Genomic DNA, 15,685 nt, shown 5'->3' on the forward strand with positions numbered 1-15,685 from the left:
CTGGAAGCAAAGGCTGGAACGGGGCAGGTGATGGTGGGACAGGGTGGGGGCTGTTTGCCTTGCCATTGCCCGGGCAGTACCTGCTCTGAAGAGACCCCTGTGGCTCTCCCTCGTCAGCGGGGACAGGCCTTTTGTTGCTTTGGGAGACCACCCACCATCCCAGGATTTCCAACAGACTGGCACTTCCCCTTTCTTACCCCTGTTTGATTTACCCCACCTGACTAGTTGGCCTCCTTCCCTCTGGTCCCTCCCCTTTCTGAGGGTTGACCAATGATGTTCCTGCAGCGGGGCTGTCTGGGCCCCTGCGCTTTTACTGAAGTCAGGTTGACTGGCTCCTTCCACCAGCTTACTCTGCCTATTTAAACGAGTCCGGTGCACTCTGCGTAGCTTTCAGAGGGTGGAATTCCCCTCCCTGGACCGGGCCAACAAAAGCCTTGAGCACCCCATAAAACCTATAGGTATAACTAAAAAGAAAAGGAGGACTTGTGGCACCTTAGAGACTAACAAATTCATTAGAGCATAAGCTTTCGTGAGCTACAGCTCACTTCATCGGATGCATGCAGTGGAAAATACAGTGGGGAGATTTTATATACACCTCTGTAGGTATAACTAGGATTTAAAGGGTGCCCAGAGCCTGGGGCTTGGGGGAATTTCTACTGGGGAGAGGGAAGAAGTGCTGGTTCTTTTAAACCACAGCTGAGCAGCCCAGCCCAGCAGCAGTTCCCAGGATCCTTTTTACACCTTCCGGGATTTTCGGTGTCCTCTGACAGATGTTTCAGTTTGAGGCCAGTGCAGCAGCCCACGCGAGAGTCAGGAATGTATCCAAGGCTGCCAGGATAGATCGGACCCAGGCACTTTCTCGTTAGATGTCTGGGAATAGGAAAATATGAGGATGTGCTGCTGATGCTGGTTGTGGGAATTCTTGCCAGAGAGGAACTGGCTGAGAGTCTTCTCGTTGTGCTAAGTGGATGGCCCGAGTTCTTCTCCAGTCTCTTTGTCTGGGGCCAAATCTGGGTTTAAACAAACAACAAGCACAGTGAAAAGTAAACTCTGCTGTTGAGGATTCATGGAGTTTTAATCCTCTCCTGCGTAATTAGTCACTTGGATAACAAAATGGGGAGCGGGGGGGTTGAAAAACATACGGGTCAAGATTTTACAAAGTGGTTACTGAGTTTGGGTGCCCAACCCCAGGCATCTTAAAGGGGCCTCCCAGTGCGTCCAACCCCATCTTTAGAGCAGATGGAAAGAGCTGCCCAGAGGGAGCCATTTGCAGGGAACAACGGCATTCTCATCGTAGCAGACCCATGTGACACTGTGTATTTTCTACTGGCACCTTATCTGTTAACTAACTCTTGACATGTACACCAACAGAGAGCACGCTTGTAACACTGATCATCCATGCCCAGAAAAGCAGGCCCCTTTAAGGTTGGGCATCCCACATCACTAACCACTTTGGCAAATCTTGATCATGCCTTTTAAGCTTAAAGAGCTGCATCCCATGTCAGATTTTCAAGTCCACAGGCCCAGCGTTCCCCTGGTGTAACTCCACTGAAGTCCCGCCACAGATAATTTCTGTTTTTGACAGCTGTTTGCAGAATTCTGCCCAGGGGTATCAGGAGGCATGCGAACCTTTCATGCTGGATGAGCACTGGGTCCTGATTTGCGGCATCAAAACTGCGGTGTTTCAGACTACAACAAAAGGCCTAATTGAGAACAGGCCTGGAAATGTTGGTGCCTTTTCCACTCGCGCTCTGTGCAGTCTGGCCTATAAATAGGGATTTGAAAATCAAGCTGATCGTTTAGTTCGCCAAGAACGACCAAGGTTGGAAGGCCTAGAGAATGCATGGCAGCAGGGCCATGCAAGTTGGCAGCCCTGACTTGTGGGAGGAAACTTAGCCTGCATCTGGGAACCATATCATGCGGTAATGTAGTTTACTTTTGCAGTACTTTCCCATAGTTATTGTTGATTAAAAAGCAATTGCTTGCACATGTCAATCTTGAAAGGGGTAAACAATGAGGCTCTGAAGCGCTTCTCTGGGTAAAGCAAGGAGCCCAGATTTGCAAGTTTAGGAGGAAGAGCACAGCTCATGTGTTAGAGATCAGCTGCCTTCAGGCCGGTTGGTGTCTGTTGTTTTTATCCCATTAGGAGATTGCAAGGAAGCTGACTGCACCGCGTGTCTGAGAGGAGGGTGCTGGGGCCAGATGTTGTGCAATATATTGATTGTGATTCCTTGCAGAGCCGCTGCCTTGTTTTGGTAGCTTGTGCCAATTATTTGCTTAAGCACAAAGGACTGGTTTGTGTTTCTGCAGATCTGGACAGTAGAGGTTAAAATGCAATGCCAGGGGCTGCCTCAGAAGTTGTTCTGAAGTTTGTCTCATTTAACTGAAGCCAAATTGGGCTCCAGCAGGGGTCACGAACAGCAGCCAAGATGCACGGCTGCGGAGCAGATGAGAACTGTTTACTAGCTTAACCTTTTTCCATAGAATATTACTATCTTGGCACACAGCGTACTTCTCTGCTGGGCGATATGCTGGATGGCCCTGGAGATAGGAAGCAGGACCCAGAGCCTTTCACCACAAGGTTGCGAGTATCAATTCAGCCAGGTCAGCAGAGAGCCAAAGTCTGTGATTTTCCCCTCCCCCCCTGCTAGGAGCAGGTCTTGGTGCTTTCCCTGCAGCACACCTCTTGCCACGTGTGGGCACCCTCCGTTCCCATGCCGGGCAGTGGGAGTTGAGGGTGCTCAGCATCACAAAGGATGAGGCCCAATCTTAAGCGTCTCCCGGTGGGCTCCGTGTCATTCCTGATGCCAGGGTTCTGGTTACGCACGCTCAGCGATCTCTTTCTCTCTCCCTTCTCTCTCCAGTGCTCCAAACCCAAGCTGCTCATGGCCTGCTCTGCTGTCCAAGAGATCCGGAGATGCACCCGCCTCGAGATGCCAGACAACATGAACACCTTTGTACTCAAGGTAGGGCCCGCATCTTCCCTGCCCTTATGAAGGCCTGTGAGGACCGGCACTAGGGTTCTATAGGCAGTGACCCCTGGGATGTGGGGAGAGAGAGCTCTCCTGCCTGTCTCTGAGCCCCGGACAGAGCCCTGCAGCAGGGAGCAAATGCTCTGTGAAACTCCAGGGCCGGCCCAACACGTGACCGCTCTCGGTCAGGATTGAGCCCTCTCCCGGCAGGGTTACCGGAGCACTCGGAGCAGCTCTGGGAGTTCAGGTGCGTGAGTTAGGAGTGGCCCTTTGTTACGCTCCACCTGTGTCTCTTTCTCTGCCCCTGTCAGCGATCTGAGTTTAAACAGGCCAGTAGTTACCAGCCGTTGGGGCAGCAGGGGCACTTTACAGGGCTCACGCCTGTGCTGTGCCAGCCAGTGCCTGCCGCTTGTCATCCAGCGGTGCCCGCTGACAGAGCCCTGCCGCATCCGCAGCTCTGTTCCTGCTAGCGCTGAGGGGCCCGGCAGAGGCTCCTGAGCTGGGGTGGGGAGCCCAGAGGCCCTGTCACTAGAGACAGCTCCGGGGCGTGTACAGGACACGCGGCCTCGTCACGTTCCAAATGGGGCCCGGAGGTGCTGTTCAAACAGCCCCAGGGCCTGCAGGCCGAGTGTGCAGATGGAGCTGATCTGGGCTCCTGCCTGGGCGAGCAGCCTCCTTGCACCAGCTCAGCAGCTGCCTCAGGGCACATCACAGGCTCTGGGGCTTCCTTCTCCTCTCACAGCACATGTCTGCTGGAGCTCTGATGCCAAATTTCAGTTCCTCTTCTGCCTGCGAGGGTGTGGGGGGGAGTGGGTGCTGCTGGCTTGGACTGGGTGTTTCCTTCAGGCCGCTGCCCTCCCTGGTAGCTTCCTCTCAGCTCGCAGTCATGCTCGTTAGATGCAGAGTACTTCTCTGTGTGGACAATGCACTGGGCTGGGATCTGGCCCCCTGGAGACCAGCAGAAGGACGGTAGATGCTACCCAGGCTGGGGGCTTGCAGGAGCTGATTTGCCGTCTGTCACCCCCTCTTTGATGCCTGCCCTCATTGCTGCTCTGTAGAGGCTTCCGTGACCAGATTCTTCACAGCAGGGCTTGCCCATTCCTTCCCCAAGAGGGGACGACCGAGCTGGCGCCAGCCCCTCCCCAGACTGTCGTCCCCTTCTCTGCCTGCTGCCGATCCCAGAGCTGGGAGAACAGTCTGTCACGTGTATCCTCTCCTCTAGGCACATCTGCCAGGCCCCTGAGCTGCGCCCATGCCGCCGTGGACACCTAGTTGCCCCTGTTCTTCTGGTAGAGGTTTCCCATCCTTAGACTGGGGACCAAGGCTCCCAGAGATGTGACAGCCACACTGGGGAGTTAAGATGGGCTTCTGGCCCCTGTCTGTGCTGGGGTTGCCCTATGCAAAGCACACATCTCCCCCTCTCATCTGCTATGCTCCTGGTGCCACTCTGCTGCCTGGCCTCCTTCTCCCCGAGCAGTCCTCTCTCTCCGGGGGCTGGCACATCCTGTCCTATGCCCACAAAAGCAGTTGGTACAAGTCGCAGAGCCAGCTGGGAGTCTGGGGGCCACTGCAGTTTGAGAACCGCTGGCTCCAGGGGCCATGGTGCAGGATTTACTCTCCAGTTCCCTGACTTCAGGGACAAGATTCTGACCGGCCCAGTGCGGGGCAGGTGGAATATGAGGCCATAAGTGGCCAAGTTCCTCTAGGAAGTTAAGTGGCCCAGATCTCCCCGCCCTGGGGCCAGAGCCTTCCCCACAAGAGTTTCCTTCCTCCCCTTCCTTTCCGCTGCAGAGGCTGTGAATCATTTCCACTGGAGACGGCTGCCCAGCAAGGGAAGCAGAGAGCCAGAGGGAAGAACAGAGAGGGAACTCCCAGGGGCTGGTGGGAGAGCCTGCAAAGGAAGTGATACTGTAGCTGGTTCTCAGGATCCAAGCGGAAATCCCCGCTCCTGTGGGCTAGGTCCTGTCGGGCAGGACAGGATAGCTGTGTTTTCATGCCACAAGGAGTCCGTCCAACACTCCCCTTCTCTCCTGTCTAGGTGAATAACTGCACAGACGTTGTATTTGAGGCTGGCGACGAGCAGCAGCTGAGTTCCTGGACAGCCGAAATCAAAGAATGTATGACCCGAGGGTAAGGACCGAGCTAGGGCCAGTTACTCGGGTGCTTATTTTGGCAGCAGCTGGTTGACCCCTAGTTCATGTGACACTGGGAACAGCCGGCTCTTGACACTTACACTCGATGGGTGCGATTCCCTCCCCGGGGGCTGGGCCTCAGCCTGAGACTCCAGCGGGCATCGTCTGTGCACACGTTCCCCACGCAGAGCTGAAGGAATGCCCAGGCCAGATTGTGGAGGAGCTGCCCCTTGTTACCCTCCCCTGGGTCCAAACTCCACCCCCGGGGCCTCAGGACACCGACCTTTGGCTCTCTTAGCTTCTTGGTGACTGGGCGGCTTTGAGCCCCTTCGAATGCAGGGGGCAGGTCAGCTGAGCTCCTGAAAACATTGCCCATGTAGGGCCCAGTCCTGTTGGGTGCTCTGGGCCTTTGGCTCCCCTTGGAGTCCGAGGGAAGAGAAGGGGCTCAGGCCCTGGATTGGACCGGGCAGAGCTGTCCCCCTGCCTGAGCCATGCGGGGCCCGGGGAGAAGGGGAGTCTCTGGGCTGGGATTTCCAGCCACCCTGAGCGAGGGCTGCAGGGGAGTCACTGGCAGAGCCTGCAGCCGTGGCTGGCAAAGCCAAGCTGGGCAAGTGAGCCTCTCCAGGCCAGTCTGCCAACAGTTTTGCCAGGCCCCAGGGCTCCATGTGCCCAGATCTTGGCTCCAGGAAGAAGCTGCATCAAGACACAGGTGCTACAAGCCACAGTCCCAGGCCCTTTGCGAGGATGCAGCGTGGCTGGCCTGGCTTCTCCAGCCTCCTGCAGCCAGGGAAGGCAGGTGAGACTAGGCTGGTGCCATGCAGCTTGCCGGGAGACTTGCCCATGTTCTTCCCCGGCCACTTGCCCCCTGCCCTCTCTCTGCTGCAAATGTCGGATTTCAAATCCAGCACAACGGGCAGGGGGAACTTGCTCATGGGGCTGGGGTGGGAGCCAGAGCTGCCGGGCAACTGGCTGAAATCCAGCCCACAGTACCACTAGCTGATAGCGAATGAGCGTCTTCCAGGAAAGGAAGGTGGCATTGGTTGCCCCTCGGTGTGGGCAATAGGCAGGAGATCCAGGGAGCGAGGTAGCCATGGAACCTGCTCCTACCCACCATGCACTGCAGAGCCCTGAACTCCCACAGAGCTGGGCAGGGTCCTGGAAACAGTCCCTGCCCCAGCACTGGGCCGGTCCTGCAGAGGTCAAGCCGCAGAGCAGCTGCAGAAGGAGGAGCAGGAAGTCTGTGCAAGAACCATGATGTTTTCATGGCTGTCTGCAACCAGCCCTCTGCCAAGAGGAAAGGCCCAGTGGCAGCTGTGAGCGCATGTGACTGGTAGCCAAGTGAGCAAAGGATCAGTGCCCACAGAGGGCGGGGTCCTCGGGATCCAGCACCCTGGCGCGAAGCCCCCGCCGGTGGCAGAGACGAGGACGTTGGCATACTTGGCAGAGCCACCTGGCTCAGGCACTAATATGGAAATACAGCTGGCCAGTGCCGCCGTAAATGCCTGTCATAGAGTTAGTGCCCATGCCTGAGCCCCCAGCTGCCTGGGGGAGCATTTAAAGCACTGCAGGCAGCCCCCCCCCGACTCCCCCACCCCCCGCCAGCTGAGGATCCCCTGGTTGGTCTGCATTGCAAATGGAAACGCCCCCTGCCCCCGGAGCCTCCTCTGCAACTGCGGCTCGGAGCCTGCCCCCGGGTGGGCGGGGATTCCCCCAAGTGCCAGCCAAGACTTTCTTGGCAGCCAGCCCTCCTAACAAGTGGCCAGAGCCAGATGTTCTGAACACCTGCCAGGAGCCAGGCTGGCTGGATTGTAAGGCTGGGTGGGGACTGGCGTTCCCCACCCCCTGCGTGCTGCTGCTGGGATGGCAGTGAGGGCAGGGCAGAGCAAGTGGCTCCCTTCCCTGGGCAGACGGCAGGTCCCTGTGCCCACTGGCACCAGCCTGCACCGCCCGGAGAGCTCTGCAAGTGGGGCCATGGGGCATGTGCTGCAGGTGCTTCCAGGGAGGGAGGTGAAGGGCCGGCTAGCTGGGGCCCCGCAAGCAGGGCTGCATCGGCACAAGCTGCTGCCCGGAGCATCACACCTCCCAGCTGGGCTGCTCTCCTGTCCCGCCTCGCAGGAGCCCCTGAGCGCCATCTCCTCTCATAGGCTCTTCCTCCCGCGGGCACGTGGCTCTGCTCCTGCCAGGGACGCCCTCACACCTCAGGCTGCCTGGGCCGGCGCCAGCCCTGCTCTGCCAGGGAGGTGGAACTGACGGTTTCCCAGGCCGTGTTCACCCCTGTGGGTCCCACCAGGCTGGGCCTTGCTGCTGACTGAGGACAGGGGCGTGGGCTTTGCCCCGTCCTGACCCCCTGCCCACCTGCTGGGTGGGAATTGGGCTCTCCGGGTGATGGCCAGGCTCCCTTGGGCTAGCGGCAAGTCAGCTCAGCCATGCTGGGCCAGACGCATCCCTGCTGTAACTCACATGGGCTCGGGAACTATACTGGGGAGTAATTTGGCCCTAGCCCTGAGTGAGCTGGAAGGAATCGGAGGGAGCCCCGAAGGCTGGGTTGTGCTGCCGCGCTCCGTGAGCTCGGTCTCTGGGCCTTGGACTGTGGTTCCCTGGCTCGTGAGGGGGAGCTGTCAGCCTGTGTTCCCAGAGCGCCCGGAAGGGGCCGGCTGGCGTGATTCCCAAATCCCTGCTTGGAAAGCCAGGGGCGAAGGGGGCCCTGGCTCTGAGGGGCACTGGGCTGGCGCAGCAAGGGGGTAGTGCCGCCCCCTGGGGAGGAAGCCCCGGCTGGCCTGCAGGCCCGGCTATCGCCCGGTCCTGCAAGCGAGGCGCTTCCTGTTATTGAAATACCCTGCGGCATGTCAGGGCCAAGTCCTGTTGTGATTTACGGAGCGCTCTGCTCCCCCGGTCCCTGCCCTGCTCCTTGTTCCCATGACTTCAGGCCTGCTTCCTGCGCGCCTCGCTTTGACTCCGGCCCAACTGACGCCCCGTGGATTGCTTCAGCCCTTGGCCCCTGATCCCCACCCCTCGCCCCCGAGGGCCTAGCGCCTGTCAGAACCTCGGTCCTGACTGCGCCAGGAGCATCAGCCCCAGCGATGTCAGCGCCCTCAGGCTGGCCTCACAGCCCCTGACAGCCTGGGGGTCCAGGCTAGGCACCTGGGGGACCGTGGGGCTCATAGATCTAGGTGCAGTTGCTGGGTAGAAGTCTGCCCCCGCCCCAGTGCCATCTGCTGCTGGGGCAGTGGTGGGGGCTGTCTGGGCCAGGGAGAGGGGGGTTGCTGTGCAGTCTGCTGCACGTGGGGATGGTCCCTGATACGGGGGAGTCGGGGAGGGGCTGTAACCACCCCCTATGGTGGGGTCTGGGCAGGGGCAGCTCGAGTAGTTCTTCCAGGGCCCAGAACCATTGCAGGGGTCCCTGAGGTCTTCTCCCCGCCCCCATGTGTTTTGGGGATACTTGATGCACTTCCAGGACAGCATGTGCCCTTTTCCTCCGGTTCCTGTTTGCATCGCAGCTGTGCCAGAGGAGCAGGGCCCCATCGTGCTGGGTGCTCGCCCCGGCCCCGGCCCGCGAGTTCACAGCTGCACCCGAGGAGGGAGCTGAGTCCCACAGGGAAACCTGCCCCCACCTCAAACACAGGGAAAGGGCGGGGGCTGAACGCAGCATCTGCTGCAAGCCAAAGGTGCCTCCCAGGTTGCTCCAGTGCATTGAGTGGCCCCCGGGGCAGCTCCAGGGCTGGCAGCCGTGTCTCGTTAGCCCCAAGGAGCTCAGCGCTGTATTTCTCCACTGTTCTGCAGGCTGGCAGTATACTCGGCCCTGGCTGGCCAGGCAGCTCCCTCCCAGTAAGGTACTCCAGTGAGACGAATGACACCGTCCTTCCTCTCCTCCCCTGAGCATCCCCATCTACCGCCTGAAGGCCCTTCACACAGGTGGTAGACAGATGGGGAAATTGAGGCAGAAAGCGGGGCTGTGACCTGCCCACAGTCAGAGGACATTTCCATCATTTCTGTAGGGCCAGCGTGTGTGTGTGCGCGCAATTAAAATCACAGATCTCTCTCTCTCTCTCCATCCTGTATTACTCATGAGGCCTGCGACTCTAGCAGGGGGGTTGCAGCTCTGCGGTGTGTTTCCTTTGGGCCAGCTGGCTGATGGCCCAGGCCCTGCAGCCGGTTGGGGGTGTTGCTCAGGATGGCTTTGGGAACGCGCCTGCACTAGGACCCCGTTGTGCTGCAGCGCCGTAGCGTTTAGAAACTTGTTTCCACTGGATTTCTTTCTTTTTTTTTTTTTTAATTCATAAAAACCACTTGGAATTTCCCAGCATTTTGTGTCCTCACGAGCCCTGAATTCTGGGCAGCGGCTGAGCTGTCACGTTCCCTTCCAGGCAGTGTCTCTGCCTGGCACGTTTGCACAAAGGGAGCTGTGTTTCTCCTGTTCACCCTGGTGCTTTGCCGAGCGGAGCAGCCGGTTCTCCACCTGGGTTCGGCGGCGGAAGCCGTGACATCCTTCCTGTGTCTTCCTGGCAGGTCCGGGGGAGCCGATGTAGAGCTGCTCTCAGGCCAGCACTCTGACACTGTGACGTCCACTCCTGCCACTGGCAGCACTGACTCCCTTACCCAAGGTGAGTGCCCTGCATGGGAGAGTCCCAACACAAAGGGAGCCGGCCTTACCCCCGAGGGCGCTGAGTGCCGGCGGGATAAGGGGCCTGTGGGGTAGGGGAGCCCAGCACCAGTTGTGGGTGCTCAGCATTTCTGCAAATCGGGTCCTCGGTGGCTTGCCCGAGGGCCCCTGCCGACCCAGTGATCTCACAGGGAACAGAACCCGGAACGATGGGTCCTGTCCCAGAGCTCCATCCGCTGCTCCCGTCTCGTGCTGACCAAATCGGTGTAGACCCGCAATGCACTTGAGCTTTACAGTCATTTTAACCTCTTTGGCCATGTCCTCTGTGCTCCAAACAGCCCTTAGTTTACTTGTCTTGCTGCCAGCATGCGAATGCATTTTGTGTAAAGCCCGTGTTTACAGAGGTCTGCCGTTATGCCCCCTTGCAGGTGGGGTGGCACCTCAGAAGACACCCTTCCCCAAACCATGCTGATATTGACGACGATTAGGATGATTAATTATTTGCATTATTATAGCACCCAGCCAAAAATCAGCACCCCTGGGTGCTAGGTGCTGCATAAACACAGCGTGAGACAGTCCCTGCCCTGAGCCGCTTGCAATCGAGAGACACAGGCCATGCAAGGAGGGGGAGGGAAACAGGCACACAGCAGGGAAGCGACTCACTCAGGTCACCTGGCAGCTCAGTGGGAATAGAACCGAGATCTGCTGAGTCCCAGGCCAGAGCCAAACACGGAGGCAACCGCAAAAAACACAGCAGGGCGGGAGCCTATGGAAATGGGCCAGTGTTGGGCTGAATGCTGCTTTTCCACCATGCACGAAACTCCTGAATTCATCCCCAGCCATCAGTGCATTCGGAGGGTGCAGGGAAGCAGGATCTGACCCCACTTTGGGTTAAACGTGCTGGATTGGGGGGCTCAGACTTGGTCTCTAATCACAGAGTAACTAGAGGTAGCCTAGTGCCAATGCTTTAGCTCGCCAGGTGTTCAGGGTCTGCTGCAGGAATGGGTGGTGAAGCTCTCTGGCCTGTTACACAGGAACTCAGGCTCCATGATCAGCAAAGTGCCTTCTGGCCGTAAGCCCTACAAATCAATGCTCCCGTGTAAAGGACAGCCCCAGCTGGTACCGTGCCAGTGACCGCCTACCGGCTGGGGTATTTAAACATGCCCTAAGCATTGCTGGAAGCCAGGCCCCCTGACCCTCTCCCAGCCGCAGCAGGGCCGAGCTGGCCCTGGAGCCTCTTGGTGGGCGCTCGGCCCCAAGCAGCAGCAGGCTCCCGGGGGCTGGTGAAGGTAACTGTTCAGTTGTTGGGCCGAGCTTTCTCTGGGGTGGCTGATCTGTGCTGGGGGCTCTGGTTCCCCCTGTCCAGCCTGTTAGCACCCCAAATGGAGTTCTCGCTAAGTCAAAGGCTCAGTGAGCCCCGAACCGCTTAATCCCCTAGGAGTAACTCCAAGTGCAGCAGTTATAGGGCTGGACGGTCTCATTAGAGTTTGAAAGGCCCCAGTTCGTGCACTGCTACAAACCCCCAACCTCCTCCGCCCCAGCAGACCTGGCAACGCCTTGCCAAGGGCTAATGGAGCAGACAGGGAGCGGCTGGACCTTTACCAGCCTGCAGCAGTCCTGGGGCTCCTGCCATGTGTCACTGCTGGAGTGAACGGCTCCAGGGGGCATCACTTACAGGGGTGTCTAGTGCCAGTCACCCAGGGAGTGTCTCAGGTGGGTCTGGGTGGAGGGGGCTCCTGCCTGAGAGAGCTGGTGCTGAAGCCCAGCAAGAAGCCCCAGGAAACTAGCCAAGGTCGCCGGTTGGGGAGCGAATGAGGCATAACCAGCCCGGGGGAGCAATTGGAGCACTAGCCTAGAGAAGAATTACACAGCTAGTGGGGCAGGTAGAACTGCTGATCTGGGGCTTGATCCTGCGAAGGACTCAGCCCCTTAAAACGCCCCTGGATCTGGGAGGGAGCTGAGCGCCCTCGGACCCCTGCAGAGCAGGATTCTGAGAGTTTCCCGCTCTGCTCACCTGTCACTGCAAGACACGTGCTCCCAACCCTCTGCCAAGAAACCGCTTATCAGCCGCTCACACACAAAGCTGCTTCACAACACCGAGCCAGCGGCGGTCTCCTCTCCTAAGCCGAGAGGGGCCGATTAGCACGCCGCTCTTGCCTTCTTTCCAGCCAAGAGATTAAATGTGAACCATGATGGCAGCTGCTTTGGGAGGTGCGGGCAGAGCGGAGGGAGAGCTTGAGATTCTCTCCTGCTCCGACCCTGAAACGTCCGGCTGGTGCCTGTGTTTTCTGGAAAGAGGAACTCGGGTTGCCTGGCTCTCAGGTTGAGCTGACAGGAAACAAGGGTTTCACTGATAGGCTGAACGCTGTGTTTCAGTGTCACGCAGCTCCCACTGTGCTGCTGGCGAAGGCCGGTACCGCAAGGCGAAGGACCTGGAGTAAATCAGGCTCTGGCTAAAAGCAGAAGTGGCCAGGGACTGATTCAAAGCCAAACCGTGCTGGGGGAGCCTGTTGCACGGCATGGCAGGGTGGGGGGCGGGGGTGTCGGCGGTTTCTCTCACTAAGGCACGTGACGCACAGTAATGGTGAGAGACAGTAGCTAAGCAAGGATATGGCTCTGGTAGGATGAGGGGGACGAGGCGTCGGGCGGTCCTGGGCCTTGCGCCAGAGAGATCCCCTCATGTTTGCATTGGCACCAGTTGGGCTGTTGCTGTTTGACGCCCTCGGGATGGTTTATTGGCACCAAGTCCTGCCCAAGCTGTGCCAGGTGCTTGCCAGAGAGCAGGAGCCCTGCTCTGCTGAATGGGGATTTCAAGACGCTGCTCCCACGGGGCAGGGGGGGATGCGGCCCACCAGGGAATGGTCAAGCTGTGCCCACTTGGGCTGTAGCCAAGGGTTCCGCTTTCCCAGAGCCCCCCAGCCCTGCTCAGGGGTTGGCCGGTGGAGTTGTAGCGTTTCTCCCGCCGGGCCCGTCCCCGCGGCCATGGCGCTAATGCTGTTCTCCCTCCCCAGGCGCTATGCACTGTGGGCAGCCAGAGCCGTCCTGCCAGAAAACCGACCAGTTCCTCTCGTCCTACCCCTGGTTCCACGGCCCCATTTCGCGCGTCAAAGCCGCCCAGCTCGTGCAGCTGCAGGGGCTGGAAGGCCACGGGGTTTTCCTCGTTCGCCAGAGCGAAACCCGCAGGGGCGAATACGTCCTCACCTTCAATTTCCAAGGAAGAGCGAAGGTAGGGGTGGGGTGGGGCGGTGCCAGCCCTGCTTTCTGCTCAGGGCTTCCTCCCTCTGGTCGACTTGACAGACAGCTGACCCTCTACACACAGACGACTACCATTCAGCAAGGGGACTGAACCCCCCCCCCCCCCCCAGCGCAGTCAGCCCCCTCTCCCTACTGACCAGAAAGTGGCACCAGTGGTGATTTGGGCAGCCTTGTTTCTAAAGCACCCTGGGTGGAGGCTCCTGCTCGGCTTTGGGCTGTCCTACCTTGGATGTGTCCGACTCCCCCCGCCACCCCGGGGCCCATGCTCTGAGGGCTGAGAGCCAAGAGCCAGAGGCAGGGCACTTTTCAGGCCTCCCCTGAGCTCCAGTGTTCGGCCTTTGGAGGCCCGTATGCCTTGCGGAAGGCTCTGAGCACAAGACTGGGTCCTTGGCCCGTCTCCCGCCATAGACCCGCCTGCGGAAACCTTCCCCGCGAGGTGCTGGCTCAGAGCCCCTGGGGAAAGATGGCTGCTCCGGCTCCGCCATCCCCTCGGGGCAGGAGACAATCCCACCCCTCGCAGCCCAGGATGTAACCTGACGCAGGCCAGGCTGGTCCGACTCGTGCCTTGGGGTGAGGGAAGGAAAGAACCCGTCTCTGCCGGGCAAAGTCAACCCAGGGGTTGCAAACCGGTTGTGTTGGGTTCAAGGGACCTGCTCCCGGTGCCACAGAGGGGGGCTCAGTTCTGCTGCCATTGCCCAGCCAGCCACCAACCTCTGGCCCCAGCTCGCTGCCGCTCTCTCTCTCTCCCCCCGGCAAGCCAAGCCAGCAGCTTTGTAACCCGCCCATCTCCCTCGCAGCACCTGCGGCTCTCACTGACCGAGCGGGGGCAGTGCCGCGTACAGCACCTGCGCTTCCCTTCCATCCTGGACATGCTGCACCACTTCCAGCGGTGCCCCATCCCCCTGGAGTGCGGCGCGGCCTGCGACGTCAAGCTCTCCAGCTATGTGGTGGTCATCGCGTCGTCCCAAGGTACGAGGGGGAGGAGGGGTTACCTGTGCACGGCCCAGGGGGGAAAGTTTGTCTCTCTCCCCACCTCCATCGCCCCACTGGAGAGCAGCTCCCCCCCAACTCCCATATATCCCTGGCTCCGGGCTCAGCTGCAGTTGGCAGTCGCTCCTGGGGCAGCTGCTGCGCCCCCTGCTTTGAGAGGCTGCCAGCCCCTCCTCTCTGCGAGCCCCCCAAGGCTGGCTGGCCTCACCCATGTTCCAACCAGCCAACACTGCTCAATGCATCCGTTCTGTTAACTGAGCCAAAGCATTAGCCCTTGGCTTAATTAATTAGAGTAGCTGCTGGAGCCCACCCGAGGCCACGGTAATACCACGGGGTTAGAGTTCAGCATCACCCATAATTATCAGGCTGACACTCCCCCCCGGCTGTATCTTTGTGCCTCAGCAGACCCTGTCCTGGCTGGAAAGAGCTGGCAGCCAGGTGCTCAGCGACTGGCTTGCAGGTGTCAAAGGTGGCTCCTGGCCCCCTTTGGCCAGGGATGTGGGCTTGGTGTACGGTTTGCTCAACTAAACTAGCCCCCAGGCCTATCCTGCCCCTCCCCTCCCTTTCACCCAGCGTTCGGGAGGTGGGACGCTGCCCGGCAACACCCAGCTGCTTGCTATTGTCATACGGGTGCAGTGCTGGCCACACTTCCCCGGGAGGGAGGAGATTCTGGCAGGAGCTGATTGACACTTGGGATAAAAAATAACTGGTGTAATGGTAGAGCCCTTTCCAGGAGCCTCTCTGTCAACCCTTGCGTTACACGCACTGCTGGGGATCAGCAGTGCTTTTCCTCTTTGTGCTAAGAGCCTGGGCCATCGGGCGGCTACAGGGGCAAAAATCTGTGCAAACCACCCACTTTCTCCCCCACCTCTCTGGTGTGACACGTGGCCAGGCCAAGCAAGCGGGCTTCCAGAACCAGCCTCCTGCTGCACTGGGGGTTACCCCGCTGGGCTCTGCAATCACAGAAGCCATTCAGCACAGGCTTGAACGTAGGCACATCAGGTTCCAGGTGCAGCGTCTAGCTCTGCTGGCTGCTTCTGCCCTTGCTTAACTTACAGCAACGTGTGAAAGATGCTTTTACCTCTCCCTCCCCGCCCCTTTGAGAAGGGCAAGGTGGCGTTTAGAGGAGGGGCAGAGCTTTTCATTTCTCCACGTTACGTGGTCACAATGGACTAATTACATGCTGGGTTATTTAAGCTTTTGGCGCTCAGTTTATGGAGGAAATGCAGTTAATGGCCTGCCTCTGCGTGCAGCCTGCAGCGGGCCCCAGGCCAAAGGGCAGCCAGACAAGCTTGCACAGCCCTCTTCGCCCCCAGGGCAGGTACGGCAGCACAATAGCTCGGCTTTTAAGAGTTCCCCTGAGCACAGTTCAAAGCGGGTGGCTCTAGCTAACTTCCTCCCCGTGGTTCAGGGGAGGGGGGTAGGCTGCGGTCCTGACCAAGTCTGGAGTGCTGTCTTGTGACCTCCCAGGTGGTTAGAGAGGCATGTTCCAAGGGTTTTCGACTGGATAAAACAGAACTCCAAAGAGCCCCCAGCACTTTCATTCAGTTGCCTTATGATCAAGAGCTGGAGAGTCAGATGAGCAGGGGCAGGGCGGGAGCAGTACTGCTCGCTGCCATGAAAGGAGTAGGAACTCAGTTTAGTGCTGTGTCCTGAACTCACATCCTCTTCTGGTACATTTTAAAACCACCAAAAGCATGGTCAGGTAACAGGGTGTGGCTGAAATCTTAAGAGCC

The 15,685-nt window shown here is 59.0% G+C and overlaps 1 protein-coding gene across 4 annotated transcripts in view; it reads left to right on the top strand.

Annotated features, from left to right (window-relative positions):
* SH2B3 (SH2B adaptor protein 3) overlaps window positions 1-15,685 on the top strand; it is a 95,131-nt gene that overhangs the window by 72,028 nt on the left and 7,418 nt on the right. For all 4 annotated transcript variants that reach the window (XM_037878355.2, XM_043530028.1, XM_037878357.2 and 1 more), the window contains exons 3-7: window positions 2,865-2,966; window positions 5,011-5,102; window positions 9,611-9,705; window positions 12,716-12,930; window positions 13,757-13,928. In XM_037878355.2, coding sequence (XP_037734283.1) covers window positions 2,865-2,966; window positions 5,011-5,102; window positions 9,611-9,705; window positions 12,716-12,930; window positions 13,757-13,928 — 676 coding nt within the window. The remainder of the gene's footprint in view (window positions 1-2,864; window positions 2,967-5,010; window positions 5,103-9,610; window positions 9,706-12,715; window positions 12,931-13,756; window positions 13,929-15,685) is intronic.

The sequence above is a fragment of the Chelonia mydas genome, chromosome 15, assembly GCF_015237465.2.
Source record: "Chelonia mydas isolate rCheMyd1 chromosome 15, rCheMyd1.pri.v2, whole genome shotgun sequence".
NCBI lineage: Eukaryota > Metazoa > Chordata > Testudines > Cheloniidae > Chelonia > Chelonia mydas.